This window comes from Budorcas taxicolor, chromosome 5 (genome assembly GCF_023091745.1).
Source record: "Budorcas taxicolor isolate Tak-1 chromosome 5, Takin1.1, whole genome shotgun sequence".
NCBI classification, from domain to species: Eukaryota; Metazoa; Chordata; class Mammalia; order Artiodactyla; family Bovidae; genus Budorcas; species Budorcas taxicolor.
In genome coordinates, this window is record NC_068914.1 from 104,109,691 (window position 1) to 104,128,792 (window position 19,102).

The window sequence follows — 19,102 nt, forward strand, 5'->3', positions numbered from 1 at the left end:
ATTGGGTTTCCCAAGTGGCACTACTGGTAAAGAACCCACCTGCCAGTGCAGGAGACATAAGAGATGCAGGTTTGATCCCTGGGTTGGGAAGATTCCCTGAAGAAGAGCATGGCAATCTACTCCAGTATTCTTGCCTAGAGGAACACGTGGACAGAAGCCTAGTGGGCTATAGTCCACAAAGTCACAGAGAGACTCTCCTTAGCACAGATTCTTAATATTCCAGGCTTTGTGGAAGCGGAAGAAAGAGGCAGGGTTTTATATAACCTACAGTCCTAGAGCAACTTTAAATGAATTCCCAATAACAGTATCTAACAGGTGTTATTTGAAGCAGTTCATTTGGTTTTCTCAACAATTCTCTCTATAATTCAGTGGAAGTGGATTTGCAGATTCTTTCATCGGGAGATAGAAAGCTTTGTCTCTGAAATGCAAATGAAGATTTATACAGGTTCTCTCAGACCCAATACCTTCCAACTTTTTCCCACGTCCTTCCCTCCCACTTGGACAAATACTCGGAGAGGAGGCTATGAACTGTGTCCTTGGATGGTGTAGAGAGACCAGTGCAAGCAATCTTTTATTTACCAGAAAGCTGGGAGCCACTAGGTCCTTGGCCTGCTCCGTGACCTGCCTCTCTCAATTAGGTCAGAAGCAGAGCATGGTGATGAGGAAATTACCTTCAGCTTGACCTTGGAGTCCCCACTGGCGTCAAGCTAGCTCTTTTGTACGGACTTTTCTGTTGACATTTCTGACAGTACCTTTTGCAAACTGAAAAAATAACTGCAGGTCCAGAAGAAGGAAGAGTAGGGGAAAGAAACCGGCCAATGTGAGTCCCATGATGTGAAAAGCACTTTGTAAACTAAGGAGCTGCAGAGATGCTGGTTATTTCTGAGGCTAAATGTGTTATCTTCACCCCTCTATAATTATTTAACAATGACTGGAGGAAAGAAGTCTGCTCTTAACCTTCTTACTTCTGCAAACTTGTTTGCAGGGGCTTTTTTTAGCAATGTTGTCTGTGTGGACTGTAATCAAATACACTCAGTTCACCCACATATAAATCCTCATGAAGAAAAAGGACAACTTCTTCTAGACTTACAAAGAACTTGTAAGCTTTAAATACATGGTATATGCTTTGAAGGACTATCAGTTGAAATCAAATCTTTAACTTAATTGACCAGCAAGACAAATAACAGGATTAAAATAAACTAACAGTAATAATCATTAATAATAGTATTACTTCTTTAGAGCTAAGCACTGGGCTAAGTAATTAACACACCATCTTACTTAAAGCTCAGGTAAGTCCATAAAGTAGAAACAATCATCCCCATGATATAGATGAGAAAATGGAGGCTTAGGGAAATTAAGCAAACTCCCAAGGTCAAACAGTTCATAAGTAACAGAACTGGGATTAAGACAAGTTTATCAAACCCCAAAGGCTTCTATATTCCTATAATTTCAACCCATCCTTTATACCTACAATTGCATATATCTGCAAATATGCCTATAAATGCAAAATGTAACTGATTTAGCAGAAATTTTATAAACAAAATGTTAACATTTCTCTATAAATTAATGACTTTATGTGTCTCTATTTTCCACTGTTTCTACTTCTATTATTTCTCTGCTTATATTTTCTTTTTAAAACTGTGAAAGACACTTCCGTTTGTGATTGTGTGTCTGAGCTGTGGGTAATCTATAAATTTTTTTTTCTCCTTCAGTGTCTCTTATTTACATTATCTACTTAATTCTTTCCCATTTTCCCCTTCTCTTTCTTACCTGACCTTTTTTTTATGGTCATAATATGAAGCTTAAGTATATTCTTATTTATTGTGTTCATTTAAAGGAGTTCTTGCTTTCTGTTCTTTGTTATAAATGGTCTATAATGACATAAAATTGACTTTTAGATTTTTGTGGTTTTGCCAGCCTCAGCTTTCTTTGATCATATGTTATTTGCATCCATTAAGTGTCTTCCTTTTGACTGTAAAGTCTTTGCTGGGTAGAAAAAGGGCCTTCCTATGTTTGAATGTCCTTCAAGGCCTAACAGAGAGCTTCTAGTAAGTGTATAAACAAAACGAAATATTTAGAAAGCTCAAAATCCTGTGCCTGCCAGTGTATTCATAGCAACTGACAGGCAGGAAGAGATGTGGCTAAGAATTACAGACCATCTTCCTTATACTTGAAAGTGGAAGAAAATGAAGTTGCTCATTCGTGTCCGACCCTTTGCGATCCCATGGACTACAGCCTACCACGCTCCTCTGTCCATGGGTTTTCCAGGCAAGAATATTGGAGTGGGTTGCCATTTCCTACTCTAGGAGATCTTCCTCCCAGGGATTGAACCCGGGTCTCCTGCATTGTAGGCAGACGCTTTATTCTCTGAGCCACCAGGGAAGTCTCATACTTGAGGTGGTCTCCAATCTTGGTGGCGAATTGAGGGCAGGCCCCGCTGTATACAGTTGGGATGGGGGACATCAAGCTGAAACAAGTTTTACCTCAACAAGTTGGGATCCAGGAGCGTTTCCAACCTATCCTTCAGGAAGGGGTTAGGGGAAGCTGGGTGAAGGCGCCAATTCTGCAGTCTCGGCTCTATTCTGGAGTCTCCGACTCCGGTAGTAGGGGATCCGGGAGTGCAGCTGGCCAACCGAAAAGTGTGAGGCACCCGCCACCGTGCTTGCGGCCGCGCGGACCCTGGAGCGACTCCACCCGCAACGCCCCACCACCGACGCCTCCCACCCCCACCCATCCCCAGGTTCCCTCTGTGAGTGGCCCCTGCGTCCCAGGCTGCCACTCCAGCCCCGCTGGGCAGAGGTTTCTCCAAACTCTGACCCCTCCCAGGTTCTTCCCCCCACCTCCCCATTTTAACTCCTCTGGGGTACCCTAGTCCTCGGTGACACCCTTCCGCCAGGTCACGTGATCTTCGTAGCCCACCTTTCTCTCCCTTCCCACCGCTGAGCTGCAGTTTTCTCATCTGTGAAGTAGGGACAGTAAGTCCTACCGCATTTACCCAAAACATGACAAAGTGACCAGGAAAGAGGAGAGTCCATTATAACATTTATTACTAGTCAGCGTTCTTGTCGTACTCTCACTGCCCTCGCGATGGTGGAGGGGAGGCCCGCATCCCTGTCAGTCAGGAAACTCCAAGGCTAGGAGCCCACGCCCCGCCCCGCCCCCCGGGCTGGTGGCTGCACCTCTGCCGACCTGCCCCCTCCTCTGCCGGCCGAGCTCAGCGCAAGCCCAGCAGCCTCCCCTAGACCCGGGTTGCATGGCGACATGGCCGGCGGCCACCACCTCTTACTGGAGAATGCGCGGCAAGTGGTGCTGGTGTGCACCCGCGGCGAGCGCTTCCTGGCCGGGGACGCGCTGCGCAGCCTGGAGGTGCTGGAGGGCGCCAGCCTGGTGGTGGGCACGTAAGTGGCCGCGCCTACTGGGCTGCGGGCGCCGCGGGTCGCTTGCTGGGGGGACCAGTCTGCCAAGTACTCTTCCTGTAACTTGTGCACTGTGGAGGGAAAGGCGGTAACCGCCTTCCCGCACCCAAGGAGATGGTTACACGCCTGCCTTTCAGGCGCCTATTGCTAACGTGTTTGGCCGCTTCGGTTTGTCATTCACTTGGAAAACCAAAGCACTCTCAAGCTGCGCAACCCACTGAGCCGCATCAGGCTAGCGCCTCTGCTGATAAAATGTGATTGCAGCAATCAGAAGGGGTAGGGGTTCTCGCCAATGCTTCCTGAAGTGTGGACAGGGGCCACCTGCCTCAGATGGTCTGAGTTTGTTTTTTTTAAAGACAGATTTTTGATCCCTCCCCACCCCCTTATCCCCAGATCTGCCCCCCAACCAAGTTTTATTGAGATATAATTGGCATACACCACTGTATAGATTTAAGGTGAACAGCACAATGAATTGACTTACGTACATCGTGAAATTATTACCAGTAAGTATAGTGAGCATCCATACTTTCATACAAAATCAAAGAAATAGAAAAAAAAAAAAATGTTTTTCTTTGTGACCAGGACTGTTAGGACTTACTCTCTTAACAACTTTAATGTATAACATGTAGCAGTGTTCATTATATTTATCGTGCTGTACATTACATCCCTAGTACTTATGTATCTTATAACTGGAAGTGTGTACATTTTGATTACTTTCATCCAGTCCCTGCCACCTGCTCCACACCTATCCTCAGGTCTTTTGAATCAGGATCTCTATGGGTGGAGTTCTGAGATCTGAATGTTTACAAACTGTATCTCCCACCTGCTTCTACTGTACCCCAAAATTTGAAACCCACAGAAGCCCTTTATGTGGTGATGGTTTGGGGTGATAGAAAATTTAAATTCAGCCACCAGAAAGAGAGGACATTTTCCAGTTATTTTCATTTAACCTTCTGAGAGTAAAAGAACAGCCGAAGCTTGGGAGGCAGACTTGGAGTGGGCCTAAGGGTTGGATTCCCATCTGAATCGAAGAGCCAGTGACACTGAAATTACACGTTTCATCCCTTATCTGAGGCTGCTTAGGGCTGTGTAAGAGCCCAGTGTTTAGGGACTCTATGTGTGTTTAATTAACAAAGGAATAAAAATATTCCCAGTGTTATGGTCAAAAATTTGTTAAAATCGGTTAACAAGAATTGCATGGATGTAGGAACTTAGGATCAGTTGATAGCCATACTCCATGGAGTTCCAAGGATCTAGACCCCTACCTTCTTGCTCAGCAGAGCACCCCACTCTTCCTCACAGTCACTCCATCATCCAAGATGGTTGTGCCTTCTCTCATTATGGTGTCTACATTCCAGCTGGTAGGAAGTAGGAAGTGAAGAGACCCTATTGGCTAGAATTTAGTCACATGGCCTCACCTGGCTGATGGGAGACTTAGAAATGAAGTCTTTATTCTGGGTGGTCAAGACTTCAGCTAAAATTTAGGAATCTAGCACTGTGGGAAAAGGAAACATTGATCTTGGGGAACAACTAGCAATCTCTGCTACACATGACTTTTTGCCTTGCATGTGCCTAGAATCAATTTCCAAAGACAAAAGCTCAAGAAGGAAATACAGTAAATATTGGCTGACTGAAAGTAAGTTCATTATACTTACTGGTAATCATTTCATAGTTTAAATCATTGGTCAAATTTTTCACAATACTTCTTCCAAATTTAGTGATAATTTCTTGATTTTTCTTCAGAGATGGGTTAATAAAAGCCATCGGTCCTGCTGATGCTATCCAAAAACAGTTTTCAGGAGAAACATTTGAAGAAAGAATTGACTGTTCTGGGAAATGCATCTTGCCAGGTATTAACCTCTTTTGCAATAAAGGCCTGAAAGCAGTTTTAATAAAGAGGAATAGTAGTACCTTGTTTTAAATAGGTTCTCACAATATATGAAAATATAATATCTGCCATTTATTGAATTTCTACTAGTAAATGTCTAGCTGCTTTACAGACACATTTTCTTGTTGAATGACACTGAACTGCCTTGTAAGTATCATTGTCTACACATCATAGATTAGAACACTGATGTTTACATATGAAATATCTTTCCCAAGATCTCTAAACAGGTAAAGGACCAACTGGAATCAAATGCATTCATTCACTCCACTTCTTTCCACTCACATGATGAAAAGAAACTAGCTGTGTTGGGTTTGGGTTTGGGTTCAAAAGCTGTCCAAAGAACTTTATTAATTCTAATTAAATAATTAATAATTCTAATTAATTCTAATTAATAGGCAAGCTGCCCTCTCTAATTCTAGAATAGACTCTAAATTTGTATAGAGTATGAAACAAAGGACCCATCTCCAGGCAGAAGAAACATAAGCCAAAGAACCCCAGATGTTTCACCAGATTTCATTTTTATCTTTAGTGATTGACAACAGAATCAGTTTATTCGCCACCATATCCTAAATTGTCCATGTTTTATGGCTTCCCTGGTGGCTCAGATGGTAAAGAATCTGCCTCCAATGCAGGAAACCTGGGTTGGGAAGGTCCCCTGGAAAAGAAAATGACAACCCACTCCAGTATTCTTGCCTGGAAAATCCCACTGACAGAGGAGCCTGGTGGGCTACAGTCCATAGGGTCGCAAAGAGTCAGACACGACTGAGCACTAACACTTCACTCCATCATGGCTTTTATGTAATCATCAGAAACAAAGTTCACACAAATGTTGCGTTTTGTGCAGACATAGAGGCTAGGGTTCATACCTTAAAAATGTGTACTCTGTATATATGACGGAACTTCTACTATCTGGCTCTTGGGGGTCAGGAGAGAAACTCAGGGTGAAATCTCAGGAGAAAAAGCAGAATGTGGTAGAGAAAGCAATCCAAATAGGGACTTTTGGTTTTACTCTAATCAAAGCCACTAATGAACCATTTAATCCATAAAGTACTTTAAATGCTCTGGAAAGACATAGTTTACTGAATTGTACCTGCATAAACAAAAGTTCCAAGTGGTTGCTTTATAGTTTCTCTTTAATTAGAACATATTTCTTTCTTGAAGAAAGATTCATCTTTATGATTTCATATTTTGCCTTCTCAAAGTGGAGGGTAGGGATTGTATTATTCTTTTTCACACCTAGATTATTCTTTGGTGATAGAGTCCTTGGTTTTGCTCAACTAGTAGGTTTGACATTCTGTTCTAAAATCTTGTTTGGAGAGCATGGATTTATTGGGCAAAAGGAGCTGTGTTTCTCTAGAGGATGTTTTCATCATGTTGAGTCAGTCTTCCATTAGAGCCTTCTAGATCAACCATGGAGAGTCTTCTTGGAACCATACAAACACATTCTGTCTCCTCCACCCTCCAAGATGGCTATTACCATCATGCTTTCCCAAGAACCATGTTAGAGTCTGCCTACTGTCTAAGTGCTTTTGATTTCATAACTTTAAACATGATATGATTTATTGATTACAGGTTTAGTGGATGCACACACACATCCAGTATGGGCTGGTGAAAGAGTTCACGAGTTTGCAATGAAGGTAACTGTAGTAAACAATGGCAAATCAAAATAAAACACAAATATATACAAAACTTTTTCTAGAGTTTGTAGGCTGTTAGACTTTACAACAAATGTCTATGTGTCTATTTAATGGATTTTTTTTACTAGCTTTGACTATGGAGATAAGTTACTACAGAGTTAACTAATTTATGACTTGGTGCCAAATCCTTATGTTATGCACAGGGCTGTCAATAGTTTGAAGTATAATAGTTTTCAAGATATTTTAGCTGCCAAATGCTCCTTTTAAAATAGAGCTTTACCTGGTTTGCTCACTAATTTCCCCTCTTTTTACCCCATTCCATTCCCTGGTAGCCTTTGAAGGGACTCCAGGAAGCAGTTTGAAAATCGCCACTCATTAGGGTCAAAGTTGGAAAAATGTATTATTAATCACAAAATAAAATAAGCTTTATATTGTTCCTACAGAAAAATGAGACATTAAGAAACATAAATTATAGTCTTTTATCAGTCATTAATTAGCCACAGTTAACCCTCACCTCCCTGGTTTGAGCCATGTTCACACTGTTTATTTGCTTGTTTTTAATAGACTTTTTTAGAGCGGTTTTAGGTTCACAGCACAATTGTGGTTCACAGCACAGTTGAGATTTCCCATATACCACTGGCCCCCAACTTCTGTCCAAAGCACAGCTTTTTCCACTTCAACATCCCTGACCAGAGATGTACATTTGGCAGCATGATGAACCTACATTGGCACATTATTATCACCCGGAGTCCGTAGTTCTTGTTACTGTTGACTCTTGCTGTTGTGCATTCTCTGGGTTTGAGGAAATGTCTACTGACATGCATCCACTATTGTAATATCATACAGGGTAATCTTACTGCCCCCCCCGAAATCCTCTGTGCTCTGCCTGTTCTCTCCTAAAAACTGGCAACTGCGGATCTTTTTACTGTTGCCATAGTTTTGCTTTTTCCAGAATGTCATATGGTTGGAATCCTACAGTATGTAGCCTTTTCAGATTGAGTTTCCTTCATATTTTTTCTTCACACTGTTTTTTAAAAAACTGTACATCCTAACAGCCAAATTGGATGATTTAGAAAAAAAAAATTTTATTCAAATATTGTCTACCTTTCTCAACAGTCTACAACTGTTTTTTAAGACTTTATTAAACCACTGAATTTCAGAGCCAAAAATTTAGAGGTTTGCAGTCCAGTTCTCTAATTATCTGATGCAGAAAGGGCCGAGCCTACCAGCTTTTTGTGAACATGAAATCCTTGAAGATGATTTATTATAAAACCATTGAAACTTTCCTTAAAAGCTCTAGTTTGCAATAACTTGAATGTGACAGAATTAAGAACAAAGGAAAGGATGTAGCAGGGAGCCCCCCAGGATGGCGCATTTTGTCTGCACCACCCTCCTTGCAGCTCAGAATAACAGGAGCTCAGCAGGATCTCAGAAAGAGCCTTTTTATTTTCTTGAGTGACAGAGGTCAGGCCTGAAACTCTAGGTGGCCCAGTACTGAGGGGTGGAAATGCTCTGGGCCTCTTGGTGGAGACTCAGATAATGACAGTGGGATGCCCTAATCACCTAAGCTTCACTTTCTCATAGATGCAGAGAAGTAGACTGAGATTAGCTGGTATGCACTGGGACTAAGCGGATTGTTAAAATACTTTTGTACCTGTTGGTAAACTGTCACTACCCTGAGACCCCAGGTCCCTACCACGTCTCCCATCTGTGCTACCCTGGTCCCTTCCTGGCACACCTCTGACCCCCACAACTCCCCACCACCCTAGCAGAGTAGGGACTTCTAGAATTGTGTGTCCCAGCATCCTTTCTGATTGGCTCTGGTGCCTATGCCATATCAGTTGTCAATCATGTTGAATATTGTCCCTGGACATAGGTTCTGCAGACCTGCCTACAGCCTCCCTTTATTTTCCAGACGTAAGGGTGAGCCTGTGTGTTCAGTTGGCAGGAGCCACATACATGGACATCCATCAGGCTGGAGGAGGGATCAACTTCACGGTGGAGCGCACCCGCCAGGCCTCTGAGGAGGAGCTGTATAGCTCCTTCCAGCAGCGGCTTGGGTGCATGATGCGGGCAGGGACCACGCTGGTGGAGTGCAAGAGTGGATACGGCCTCAGCCTGGAGACGGAGCTCAAGATGCTGCGGGTGATTGAGCGCGCCCGGCGGGAGCTGGACATCAGCATCTCGGCCACCTACTGCGGAGCCCACTCCGTGCCAAAGTAACCTCAACAGAAGGGACCAGGGTTTAACTTGGGCAGTTGAAAACCAGAAGGGGCCATGTGGGGACGCCTAAATGTGGGCTGTGTTCTCCAAGGGGCGAAGGTGCACCAGCACCTGAACTCCTTCAGAGGAACCAGTAGAGCCTTTGGAAAGGTGTTCTGATTCTAAAGGTCAGTCATCTCACACATACGGTTTTAGGAAGGTGGTCTCCATCAGACAAACCCATTTGCAAGTCTCTTTATGGTGAAGGAAAAAGAGATGTTCACAACTTTTTTTTTTTGGTCAACAAAAAGAAATTGCCCTGATAGGTCCTTTAAAATGACAGATACTCATTTAAGTAGTTACCCATGACAGTGATCACAAAGGCACCTTAGAAATTAACACCCTGTAGAGGTATCTGACATCAAGATAAGTCACGCTGGTTTTTGTTTTTGTTCATCTGTTTGCTTGTTTAGCAGCAAGCATTTTTGTTTTATTGTTGTAAATGTGTTTTTCAGCTTTTCTCTTTATCTAAAAAGTTTCTCCCATGTGGGATTTGCCATAGAGAATTCTCTCCCCTTCTGTTACTGCATCTTGTCTGTCCTGGAATTACTACATCAGAAGGCCCAAATTTCCAGAACCAAAAGATCCAAAAGAAATCCAGGACTACAAAATTCACAGGGTATTCCCTGTGAAGTTTTAAGTTGTGCAAACTTAGATAATAAATGCCACAGGCTTACCAAAATGGTTTAATTATTTAAATAGCCCATTTAATTAAATAATATTTAAAATTAATAAATCATTTCAGGTTTAATAAAATTTTTTATACTTATTTAGTTTTGTGAACTTTGAAAAATAGAAATTTTAATGTTAATGTTTGTTTACCATCCTCAATCAGAGGAACCAAAAAAATTAACATTGAAAATTATTGTGAAAAATTTACAAAATGAATTAAGTAGAAAGAAACATAAATATTGAATATTTACAATGATGTTTGTTGTATGTATTTACCATTTATACTTCTGAAATTATTAAGACTTGAAACTGCACTAAGACTTCTGGGATATCCTGTCTATGACAGTCTGTTTTTTGTTATTTTTTTCAGTTGAAAAGGCAATGTGACATGGTAGAAAAGTCTCAGACTTTGGAGAGACCTCAGACCTGGGTTTGAATCCAGCTTACCTCCGTCCAACTGGTTGATTTTAAGTTTTGATCGTTAATTTTTCTGAACATGAATTGTTCATCTGTAAATCAGCAAAATAGCACCGTTCCTATATGGTTGTCTCAAAAATAGAAACAACATATATAAGTTCCTATCTCCTCATAGTCCACATCTGTCTACCCACCCAGGTGGTTTTTGCTGAGGGAGAGTTTTTTGTGTGCCAAATATAAGGCTGATGTTTTACAGAAAAATTCTCCATCTGCCAGTGAGCCTTTGAGATCTCCTCTTCATCCCCAAAGATAAAGGCCCAGAGAATGCCACATGACGTCTGCATCATGTGTCCAAAGTTATACAGCCAGCAAGTGGTGGAGCTCTGGGGCTCTCTGCCTCCAAAAGCCCAGCCCATTCTCAGATATAAGTACCCAGGAATTTTAGAATTTCAGGGTCGTCTTCTTGCCCTATGTCTGATGAGACAGAACTCCTTAGGCAGATGCCTCTAGAAACTGTGGAGGAAGAAAAAGTCAGGATGATGGCTGGACCCAGGTAAGGGGCCCACAGTTGGGTGTCAGGGAAGCATCCAGGATGTCCTCTAAGTGTCCTTGACAAGAAGATTCAGGTTTTCAGCCAGGTGGCCTTGCTGACTTTCCCAAAGGCGACCCCAGTGTGCCAGAATGGGTGAGCCCTCTGTCTGCCTCTAGGGCCAGTGTATCCAGAAGTCTTGTCAATGCCTCTGTTAGGCAGGCTTGTCCCAACTGTTAAGAGTCCTGAGTTATAGCTTTGATTCTTTCTTTACCGTTTTGAGGCTCAGGGTCACATATCTGTAGCTTCTCAGGTTCTCCAAGTACCAAAGACTCCTTTCTCCAACAAATTATTATTTTTATTTTCTTAAACTTGCCTGTGGTGATCTCCTTTTCTTCTCTCAGAGGAAAAACTGCTTCTGAGGCCGCTGATGACATCATCAAAAACCACCTCCCAAGGCTGAAGGAACTTGGCAGAAATGGGGAAATACACGTTGACAATATAGATGTGTTCTGTGAAAAGGGTGTCTTTGATCTTGATTCCACCAGAAGAATTCTTCAAAGTGGGAAGGATATAGGGTTACAGATTAACTTCCATGGGGATGAACTCCACCCCATGAAGGCTGCTGAGGTATGGCTGTTCTTTTGCTCTTCTTTTGTCAGCACTCGTGCTATGGAAAACTCAACGAGTTTCTTCAAAGGAAGAAATGACCTTCTGAAAAGATAGAGATGGGGAAATTTGTTACAAATATGTGCAGTTTGGTCTGTTGAGCTTTGGAATCCTTTTTTGCTGATCATTTACTTTTATTATCTCCTCCTGGTGATACTAGTAGGGAAAAAAAAAAAAACTTTGTGATCTCATTTACTAAATTCACAACCTGTTTTGATTGCCACTCAAAGTCACCCTAGCACAGTCTCTTAATTTCACATGAAGCTTCTAGAGTTTTTCCGTGGCAGCATTCAGACAAATTGTAGTGGAGCATGCCTTAATAGTGACAGGATGATTTTTAAATTGTTAAGTATTTCCCAGATTCATTTATTCATCCTTGAAAGAGATTCAAAATTCCCTCCAGGTTTCATCTGAGTGACTACCTCTCTGAGATCCTTCCCAAACCTCTCGAAGAGTGGGTTATAGCCCCTCCCTGTCCTTGTTCCACTGTTTAAAATCTCCTCTGTGATCCTTACTGGACATGAACACATTGAGGACCACACCCATGTCTTCTTGTGTGTGTGTGTCTATGTGTGTGCACACGCTTAGTCGCTCAGTCATGCCTGACCTTACCCAGCCTTATTTCCTGGAGGTTAACACAGTGCCTAGAGTGCAAATGGTCTTTAGAAAGTAAATATTTCTTAAATGAATGAGAACTGGGTGGTCAACAAGATACTTTGAGCTATAAAGAGTGACTGTGAATTAAATCAATAGAAGTTGATAATTCCCTGGATGAGCAAATCAAGTTTGGAAAAGTTGAGGATGATTCTAAGATCAAAAGGGAACCTGCCTTGGGGAGCATCGTCTGCGCTATCCACAAGCCCCCAGAGCCCCGATCCCAGTGCTCGTCTACCTGAGCCGGATGCTGATGGGGGGCTCTTCTTCCCTGCCCAGGTGTGGGTATCGCAGCCTCCCTGGCTTACAGTGGAATGCTAGAAGCTATCAGTCTTCTTTCCTCGGGATGCTCATCATGTCACCTTTCAGCCTGGGGTACTTTGCACATGTGCACATGTCAAAATTTGTCAAGTTGAGAAATAATCCACTTTAATACATTCTTATCTGAGCATTACCTCTTCTTGGTTGTCTTCTAACAACCTAGCATAAACTTTTCATCTGGAGGAAAGCCAAATTCAAGAAGATAATCTAGGGACTTCCCTGGTGGTCCAGTGGTTAAGTCTCTACGTGTCCACTGCCAGGGGCCCAAGTTAGGCCCAGGAATTAAGACCCCAAAAGCTGTGAGGTGTGGCAAAAAAAAAGATATGTTCAAATTATACAAATGATTCCACACTCCTAAAGTCTGTTTTCTCACCTGATCTGTTTTCTCTGAGTGCAATGGCATTCCAGGTACCTTTCTTATATTTTTATGAGGTATAACAATCAGATTTTACTACCAGGATTAGTCAATGTTTTATTTTGATTCATAAGATTCATGAAATTTTCTCTTTTAGCAAATGTTTGAAGATCTTGGTAAGCATTTGTGTGTAAGAATAGTTTTTGAAGTAGCATGCTAGCTAAATTTTCAAATGAATGTGCACCATAAACCCTTTACCCACTTGGAGGCTTGTGCTCACAAGAGGTAGTTGGCAATAATATTGTTTATTTTTGTAGGAAAAACCATATACTGGCACTTTATTGATTTGTTGTTGCTGTGCATGAAACCCCTCTTTCTCTGTCCATTCTGCTTAGCTTGGGGCGGAACTGGGAGCCCAGGCCATCAGTCACCTGGAAGAAGTGAGTGATGAAGGCATCGCTGCCATGGCAACAGCCAGGTGCTGTGCTATCCTCCTGCCCACTACGGCCTACATGCTGAGGTGAGGGTATTTTCCACCTCCACGCAGGAGCTTCAAGTACAAGCTGTAAAAGCACAGACTTCCCAGATGCCCAAATATTACTTCATCACCCTTACAAATCCCCTTTAAAATGCAGATCAGGAAAACTTAGTTCATGGAAGATGCCAATTGTATGGTGTGATGTATGATGTGATGTTCATAATGAATGACCCCAAGGAAGGAGCTTAGACTCAAATTTCATTTGAGTAATGGGATTACTGGGGAGCATGGAGCTTTATTTTACTTTCTTCCTCATTTCTGGAATTTTCCAATTAAAAAATCAATATACATTACTTTTATAATTAGAAAAGAGGCTTTATACTTTAAAAAACACATATAAGATGTTAGAAATATTCTGAATCTGAATGAGTTGCTTTCTAAGATGATGTAAATGGGGACCGTTATCCTCATAAATCCTACAAGTAAGAGGAAAGAAGAGATGTCTAAGTATAGTTTGTGGCATCTCCCCAGGGCTTTGGCTGTGTGCCTTCCATGGATTGAGTCTTTCTCTAGTTGTAAGCAGGGACTACTTCGCTGCAGTGCACAGGCTTCTCATTGCAGTGAGAGGCCTCTTGTTGCAGAGCCCAGGCTCTAGTGCACGGGCTTCAGTATTTGGAGTGCATGGGCTCAGCAATTGTGGTTTGAGGTCTCTAGAGCGTGGGCTCAGAAGCTGCGGCGCACAGGCTTTGTTGCCCTGCAGCGTGTGAAATCTTGCCAGACCAGGGCTTGGACTGGTGTCCCCTGCATTGGCAGGTAGGCTCCCATCCACTGAGCCACCAGAGAAGTCCTCATTCATCCTTTTAAAAAACATCCAGTTACCCTGCACAAAACAAAGTTCAGTTCACACTGGACTCTTCTCTTTTGCAATAGTTATTACTGAATTAAATCTGTCCTCACCGTATTAACTAGTGTCCAGCTTTGTTTATCTTTGATATAACTTTTGAGCCATATCCTAAAGACTAAATTGTATTTGGTCAAGGAGATCAGGGAAAAACCCAGTCCAGGAATAAGCACAAACATTGTACATCTTAGATTCTTGGACCTTCAGATGAATTTTAAAGAACCTACAAAAATGTTTGAGACCCCACCTTCCAAAATGGAGAGGGGGAGATATGAATTTTAAAATTGCAAAATGAAAGTTGACTTTAAAAGCATTATTTAAACCTTGTTGTTTATATTTGGGAATTCCAAAAAATGTATTATGTTTGAAACAATTTTCAGTTATTTTTCTTCCTTCATAAGAATCTCTCAGTGTAGTGATTGTCATGATAATCCCCAATTAAAGAAGTTAGTCATACCCAAGTGATTTCAAAAGCAGGATGATAAAAATCAGGAGTCCTGGGGTTATGCTAGATCCCACCACTGGTCACTTAACCTTGAATTTCTGTTTCTTCTTCCAGAACACGGAGGAGTTGGATATCTTATTGTTGTTATTCAATTGCTAAGTAGTTTCCGACTCTTTGAGACCCCATGAACCACAGCACGCCAGGATATCATAAGTCTGCTGCAATTCTGAACACCTATTCTTCAAAATTTCCACTTCTCAAGACTGATATCTTTCTTCCCCCTTCTCTTTAGACTGAAGCAACCTCGAGCCAGGAAAATGTTAGATGAAGGAGTAATAGTCGCCCTGGGCAGCGATTTTAACCCTAATGCGTATTGTTTTTCAATGGTAATTATTTTTAACATGCCTTTCTGAGCAGAATGAAACTTCTCCCAAGCATATAAATAATTTAAAACTATTTCACTAACTGGTAAAATGTATCAAAGATCTAAAAATGTCTTCCAGTGAAACAGGAAAAAGAATGTGTAGACAGCAGTATAATTGCATATTTCTGTGCCTCTTGAATGCCTCCAGGTTTAGGGAGAGGAGAGAAGGGTCTATTATGCTTTGATGCAGCCTTGGGCATTGTGGTTTTACAATAACCTATTCTCCCCCTCAGAATTGAATAATCTCAAAGAAGTTTTAGTAAGTAAATATGGAGGTGAGCTTCCTATGACAGTAAGTGACCTTGAAAAGTAGTGTTCGTGCTCACGTTCAACTCTTTCTGCGACCCCATGGACTGTAGCCCACCAGCCTCCTCTGTCCATGAAATTTTCCAGGCAAGAATACTGGAGGGCATTGCCATTTCCTTCTCCAGGGCATCTTCCTGACCCAGGGATCAAACCCGCATCTCCTGCTTTGGCAGGCGGATTCTTTACCACTGAGCCATCAGGGAAGACCCTTGAAAAGTAAAAAATAAATATTAAATACATATGGGGTGGGTGGTAAGTAATCTCTGTAATAAAGAAATCTTTCCCAAAGCATAAGAATCTTTTAAAAATTTTTCTCATGTTAATTCAGCCTGCTCCACTTGGGCATTTATCTGTCATTATTTGTTGTGCTTTGTTGAGAAATGTTCTAGGTGGCAGTTGTCTAGTTGCTTCTCTCCAGTGCTTTTCTCTTCCCATCTTAGCCAATGGTTATGCATCTGGCATGTGTGAACATGAGAATGTCCATGCCCGAGGCCTTGGCCGCTGCCACCATCAATGCCGCTTATGCCCTGGGAAAATCCCACATACAGGGATCTTTGGAAGTTGGCAAGCAGGGAGATCTCATTATCATCAGTTCACCCAGGTGAGTGTTCTCCCAAGTAAGCCATTTTATTGTATGAAAATAAAAGTGTTAGTAGCTTAGTCGTGTCCAACTCTTTGAGACCCCATGGACTGTAGCCCACCAGACTCCTCTGTCCATGGGATTCTCCAGGCAAGAATACTGGAGTGAGTCACCATTCCCTTCTCCAGGGGATCCTTCCTGATCAGGGATTGAACCCAGGTCTCCTGCAATGCAGGCAGATTCTTAACTGTCTGAGCCACTGGGGAAGCCCCATTTTACTGTATGCCCGCCGTCATATGAAGACTTGGTTAAAACCCTTTTCCACTGATGATTCATGTTAGGCTCTGTGTAAGCTCAGAGAAGCTACCAAGTCTTATTGTCACACTTTTCTAAGCAAAAAGTCTCCCTCCAGGTCCTAAACTGCAGGGTAGACCAACTTTTCTGGTCTCCTCACCTGTCTTGCATCTTTCATAGATCTCTGGGTTTCTGCTCTGTTTACCTGGACCTTGGACTTGTGCTGCTCTTTGACATGTGTCTTTGTTTTTCTTCTTGTGTTCTGACCTGTTCTGCTTGTGCTGAGCCATGCAGGTCACAACTCTAGCTTGTCACCCTGGTTCTAATTCCTTACCTCTCTGACTTCTCATTCCTACTGCATCCCAAAAGCTTTGCTTCCATTATTCTGCCTCTGGTTTTGTACTATTCACCCACAGTCTGCTGCCTCGTGGACCTCCAATGTAACAGTTTGAGTCTTATTGTTATAAATCTTAAACTTGTGAATTCTATGGTGTCTGGACACCAGCAAGTCTCTCCCAGCTCTTGGACTTCATGTTCAACCAAAGAGGGTGGCTCCATAATTCTACTCTTGAGGATCATAAGCCATTGTCTCATAGAAAGTAATGCTAATGTTACCATTTATGCATCATTTAACTGAATCAAATATTTTAAGATCAGATATTTAATATCATTAAACAATATTTGATTTATCATAGACTGATTATCATGGTACTCTATCATTTTTTTAAAAGCCCAAATATTAACTACTAAGTATACATAAATTTTTAGAGAATGTATTTTGAAATTAGCGTTTATTGACAAAATAATCATTTTGACTTGTATGCATTAATGTTTCATTTCTTTCTAGATGGGAGCATTTGATTTACCAGTTTGGAGGCCATCATGAATTAATTGATTATGTTATAGCTAAAGGAAAGGTCATCTATAAAAAATGATAGATCTATAAGGAAAGAGGAGACTCTTCGACTGCATAAGTCAATACAGTTATATTAAGAGTTAAAATACCTTAGTGGTTTAGCAGAATGATGTCACTTAAATATATTTCAATATTTTGTTAATCCAGTTGAAAAACCAAAGGGATTCACTTATTTTTACAGGTACACATAGACATATAATCAGGTAAACAATTTGTGATGATAGTCTCAAACATTAACTTCACAAAGGTTTGTTATTAATATTCTGCAGATTAATTCGTTAGTGTCCTCTGAGGGGAGGGTATTCTTCTATTTCTAATTTCTTCTCAACCCTTACAATAGAGCTTCATGGAAGAGTTCAAGACTTGTCATTTTACACACAAGTACAGGGACCTTCTTTTAATGGATGCATTTTGATCAAATCCAATAATACAATTTTTTAAAATTGTTTTTAAGCTTTTGATTCTTCACATTAATTGCAAATGTCTGAAAAATTTTATAGCTATTAATAAATATTTGCTGTCCCTATTATTGTTGTTTTTTACAGCAACACGAGAAACCAGTCAGTGGTGTTGTCTATTAGAGCTTTTAAGGAAGTGAACAGATTACAGAAGAAAGTGGATTACATACAGAAAAAGTGGGTGATTACATAAATGGGTGTCTCTAAAGCCTTATGGGTTTACTTGAAATCTTTTAAAATGCTTTCATCATCTTAATAATCACAGCTTCATGATCAAACTATGTTCTGTTTAGGAAGAGATGACTAGACAAGTAAGTTCAGTCAGTTCAGTTGCTCAGTCATGTCTGACTCTTTGTGACCCCATGAACTGCAGCATGCCAGGCCTCCCTGTCCATCACCAACTCCGGGAGTCCACCCAAACCCATGTCCATTGAGTCGGCGATGCCATCCAACCATCTCATCCTCTGTTGTCCCCTTCTCCTCCTGCCGTCAATCTTTCCCAGCATCAGGGTCTTTTCAAACGAGTTAGCTCTCCACATCAGGTAGACAAAGTATTGGAGTTTTAGCTTCAACATCAGTCCTTCCAATGAACACCCAGGACTGATCTCCTTTAGGATGGACTGGTTGGATCTCCTTGCAGTCCAAGGGACTCTCAAGAGTCTTCTCCACCACCACAGTTCAAAAGCATCAGTTCTTCTGTGCTCAGCTTTCTTTATAGTTCAACTCTCATATCCATACATGACCACTGGAAAAACCATAGCCTTGACTAGACGGACCTTTGTTGGCAAAGTAATGTCTCTGCTTTTTAATATGCTGTCTAGGTTGGTCATAACTTTCCTTCCAAGGAATAAGTGTCTTTTAATTTCATGGCTGTATTCACCATCTGAGGTGATTTTGGAGCCCAGAAAAACAAAGTCTGACACTGTTTCCACTGTTTCCCCATCGATTTCCCGTGAAGTGATGGGACCAGATGCCATGATCTTCATTTTCTGAATATTGAGCTTTAAGCCAACTTTTTCGCTCTCCTCTTTCACTTTCATCAAGAGGCTTTTTAGTTCTTCACTTTCTGCCATAAGGGTGATGTCATCTGCATATCTGAGGTTATTGATATTTCTCCCAGCAATCTTGATTCCAGCTTGTGCTTCCTCCAGCCCAGTGTTTCTCATAATGTACTCTGCATAGAAGTTAAATAAGCAGGGTGACAATATACAGTCTTGACATATTCCTTTTCCTATTTGGAACCAGTCTGTTGTTCCATGTCCAGTTCTGACTGTTGCTTCCTGACCTGCATAAGGATTTCTCAGGAGGCAGGTCAGGTGGTCTGGTATTCCCATCTCTTGAAGAATTTTCCACAGTTTATTGTGATCCACACAGTCAAAGGCTTTGACATAGTCAATAAAACAGAAATAGATGTCTTTCTGGAACTCTCTTGCTTTTTCGATGATCCAGCAGATGTTGGCAATTTGATTTCTGGTTCCTC

General features: G+C 41.6%; 1 protein-coding gene across 1 annotated transcript; it reads left to right on the plus strand.

Annotated features, from left to right (window-relative positions):
• Positions 1 to 3,261: 3,261 nt before the first annotated feature.
• AMDHD1 (amidohydrolase domain containing 1) lies at positions 3,262 to 17,183 on the plus strand. Its single transcript, XM_052641132.1, has 9 exons — positions 3,262 to 3,398; positions 5,160 to 5,266; positions 6,877 to 6,941; positions 8,883 to 9,160; positions 11,226 to 11,451; positions 13,216 to 13,340; positions 14,937 to 15,030; positions 15,815 to 15,975; positions 17,096 to 17,183. The coding sequence occupies exons 1-9, from the start codon at positions 3,262 to 3,264 to the stop codon at positions 17,181 to 17,183; spliced, it is 1,281 nt and encodes a 426-aa protein (XP_052497092.1).
• The last annotated feature ends 1,919 nt before the right edge of the window (positions 17,184 to 19,102 follow it).

Coding starts and splice junctions, on each gene's coding strand:
- AMDHD1 (XM_052641132.1), top strand. CDS start 3,262: ATGGCCGGCGGCCACCACCTCTTACTGGAGAATGCGCGGCAAGTGGTG. Junction 13,341..14,936: donor ACTACGGCCTACATGCTGAG/GTGAGGGTATTT, acceptor CCTTCTCTTTAG/ACTGAAGCAACCTCGAGCCA. Junction 15,976..17,095: donor ATTATCATCAGTTCACCCAG/GTGAGTGTTCTC, acceptor ATTTCTTTCTAG/ATGGGAGCATTTGATTTACC.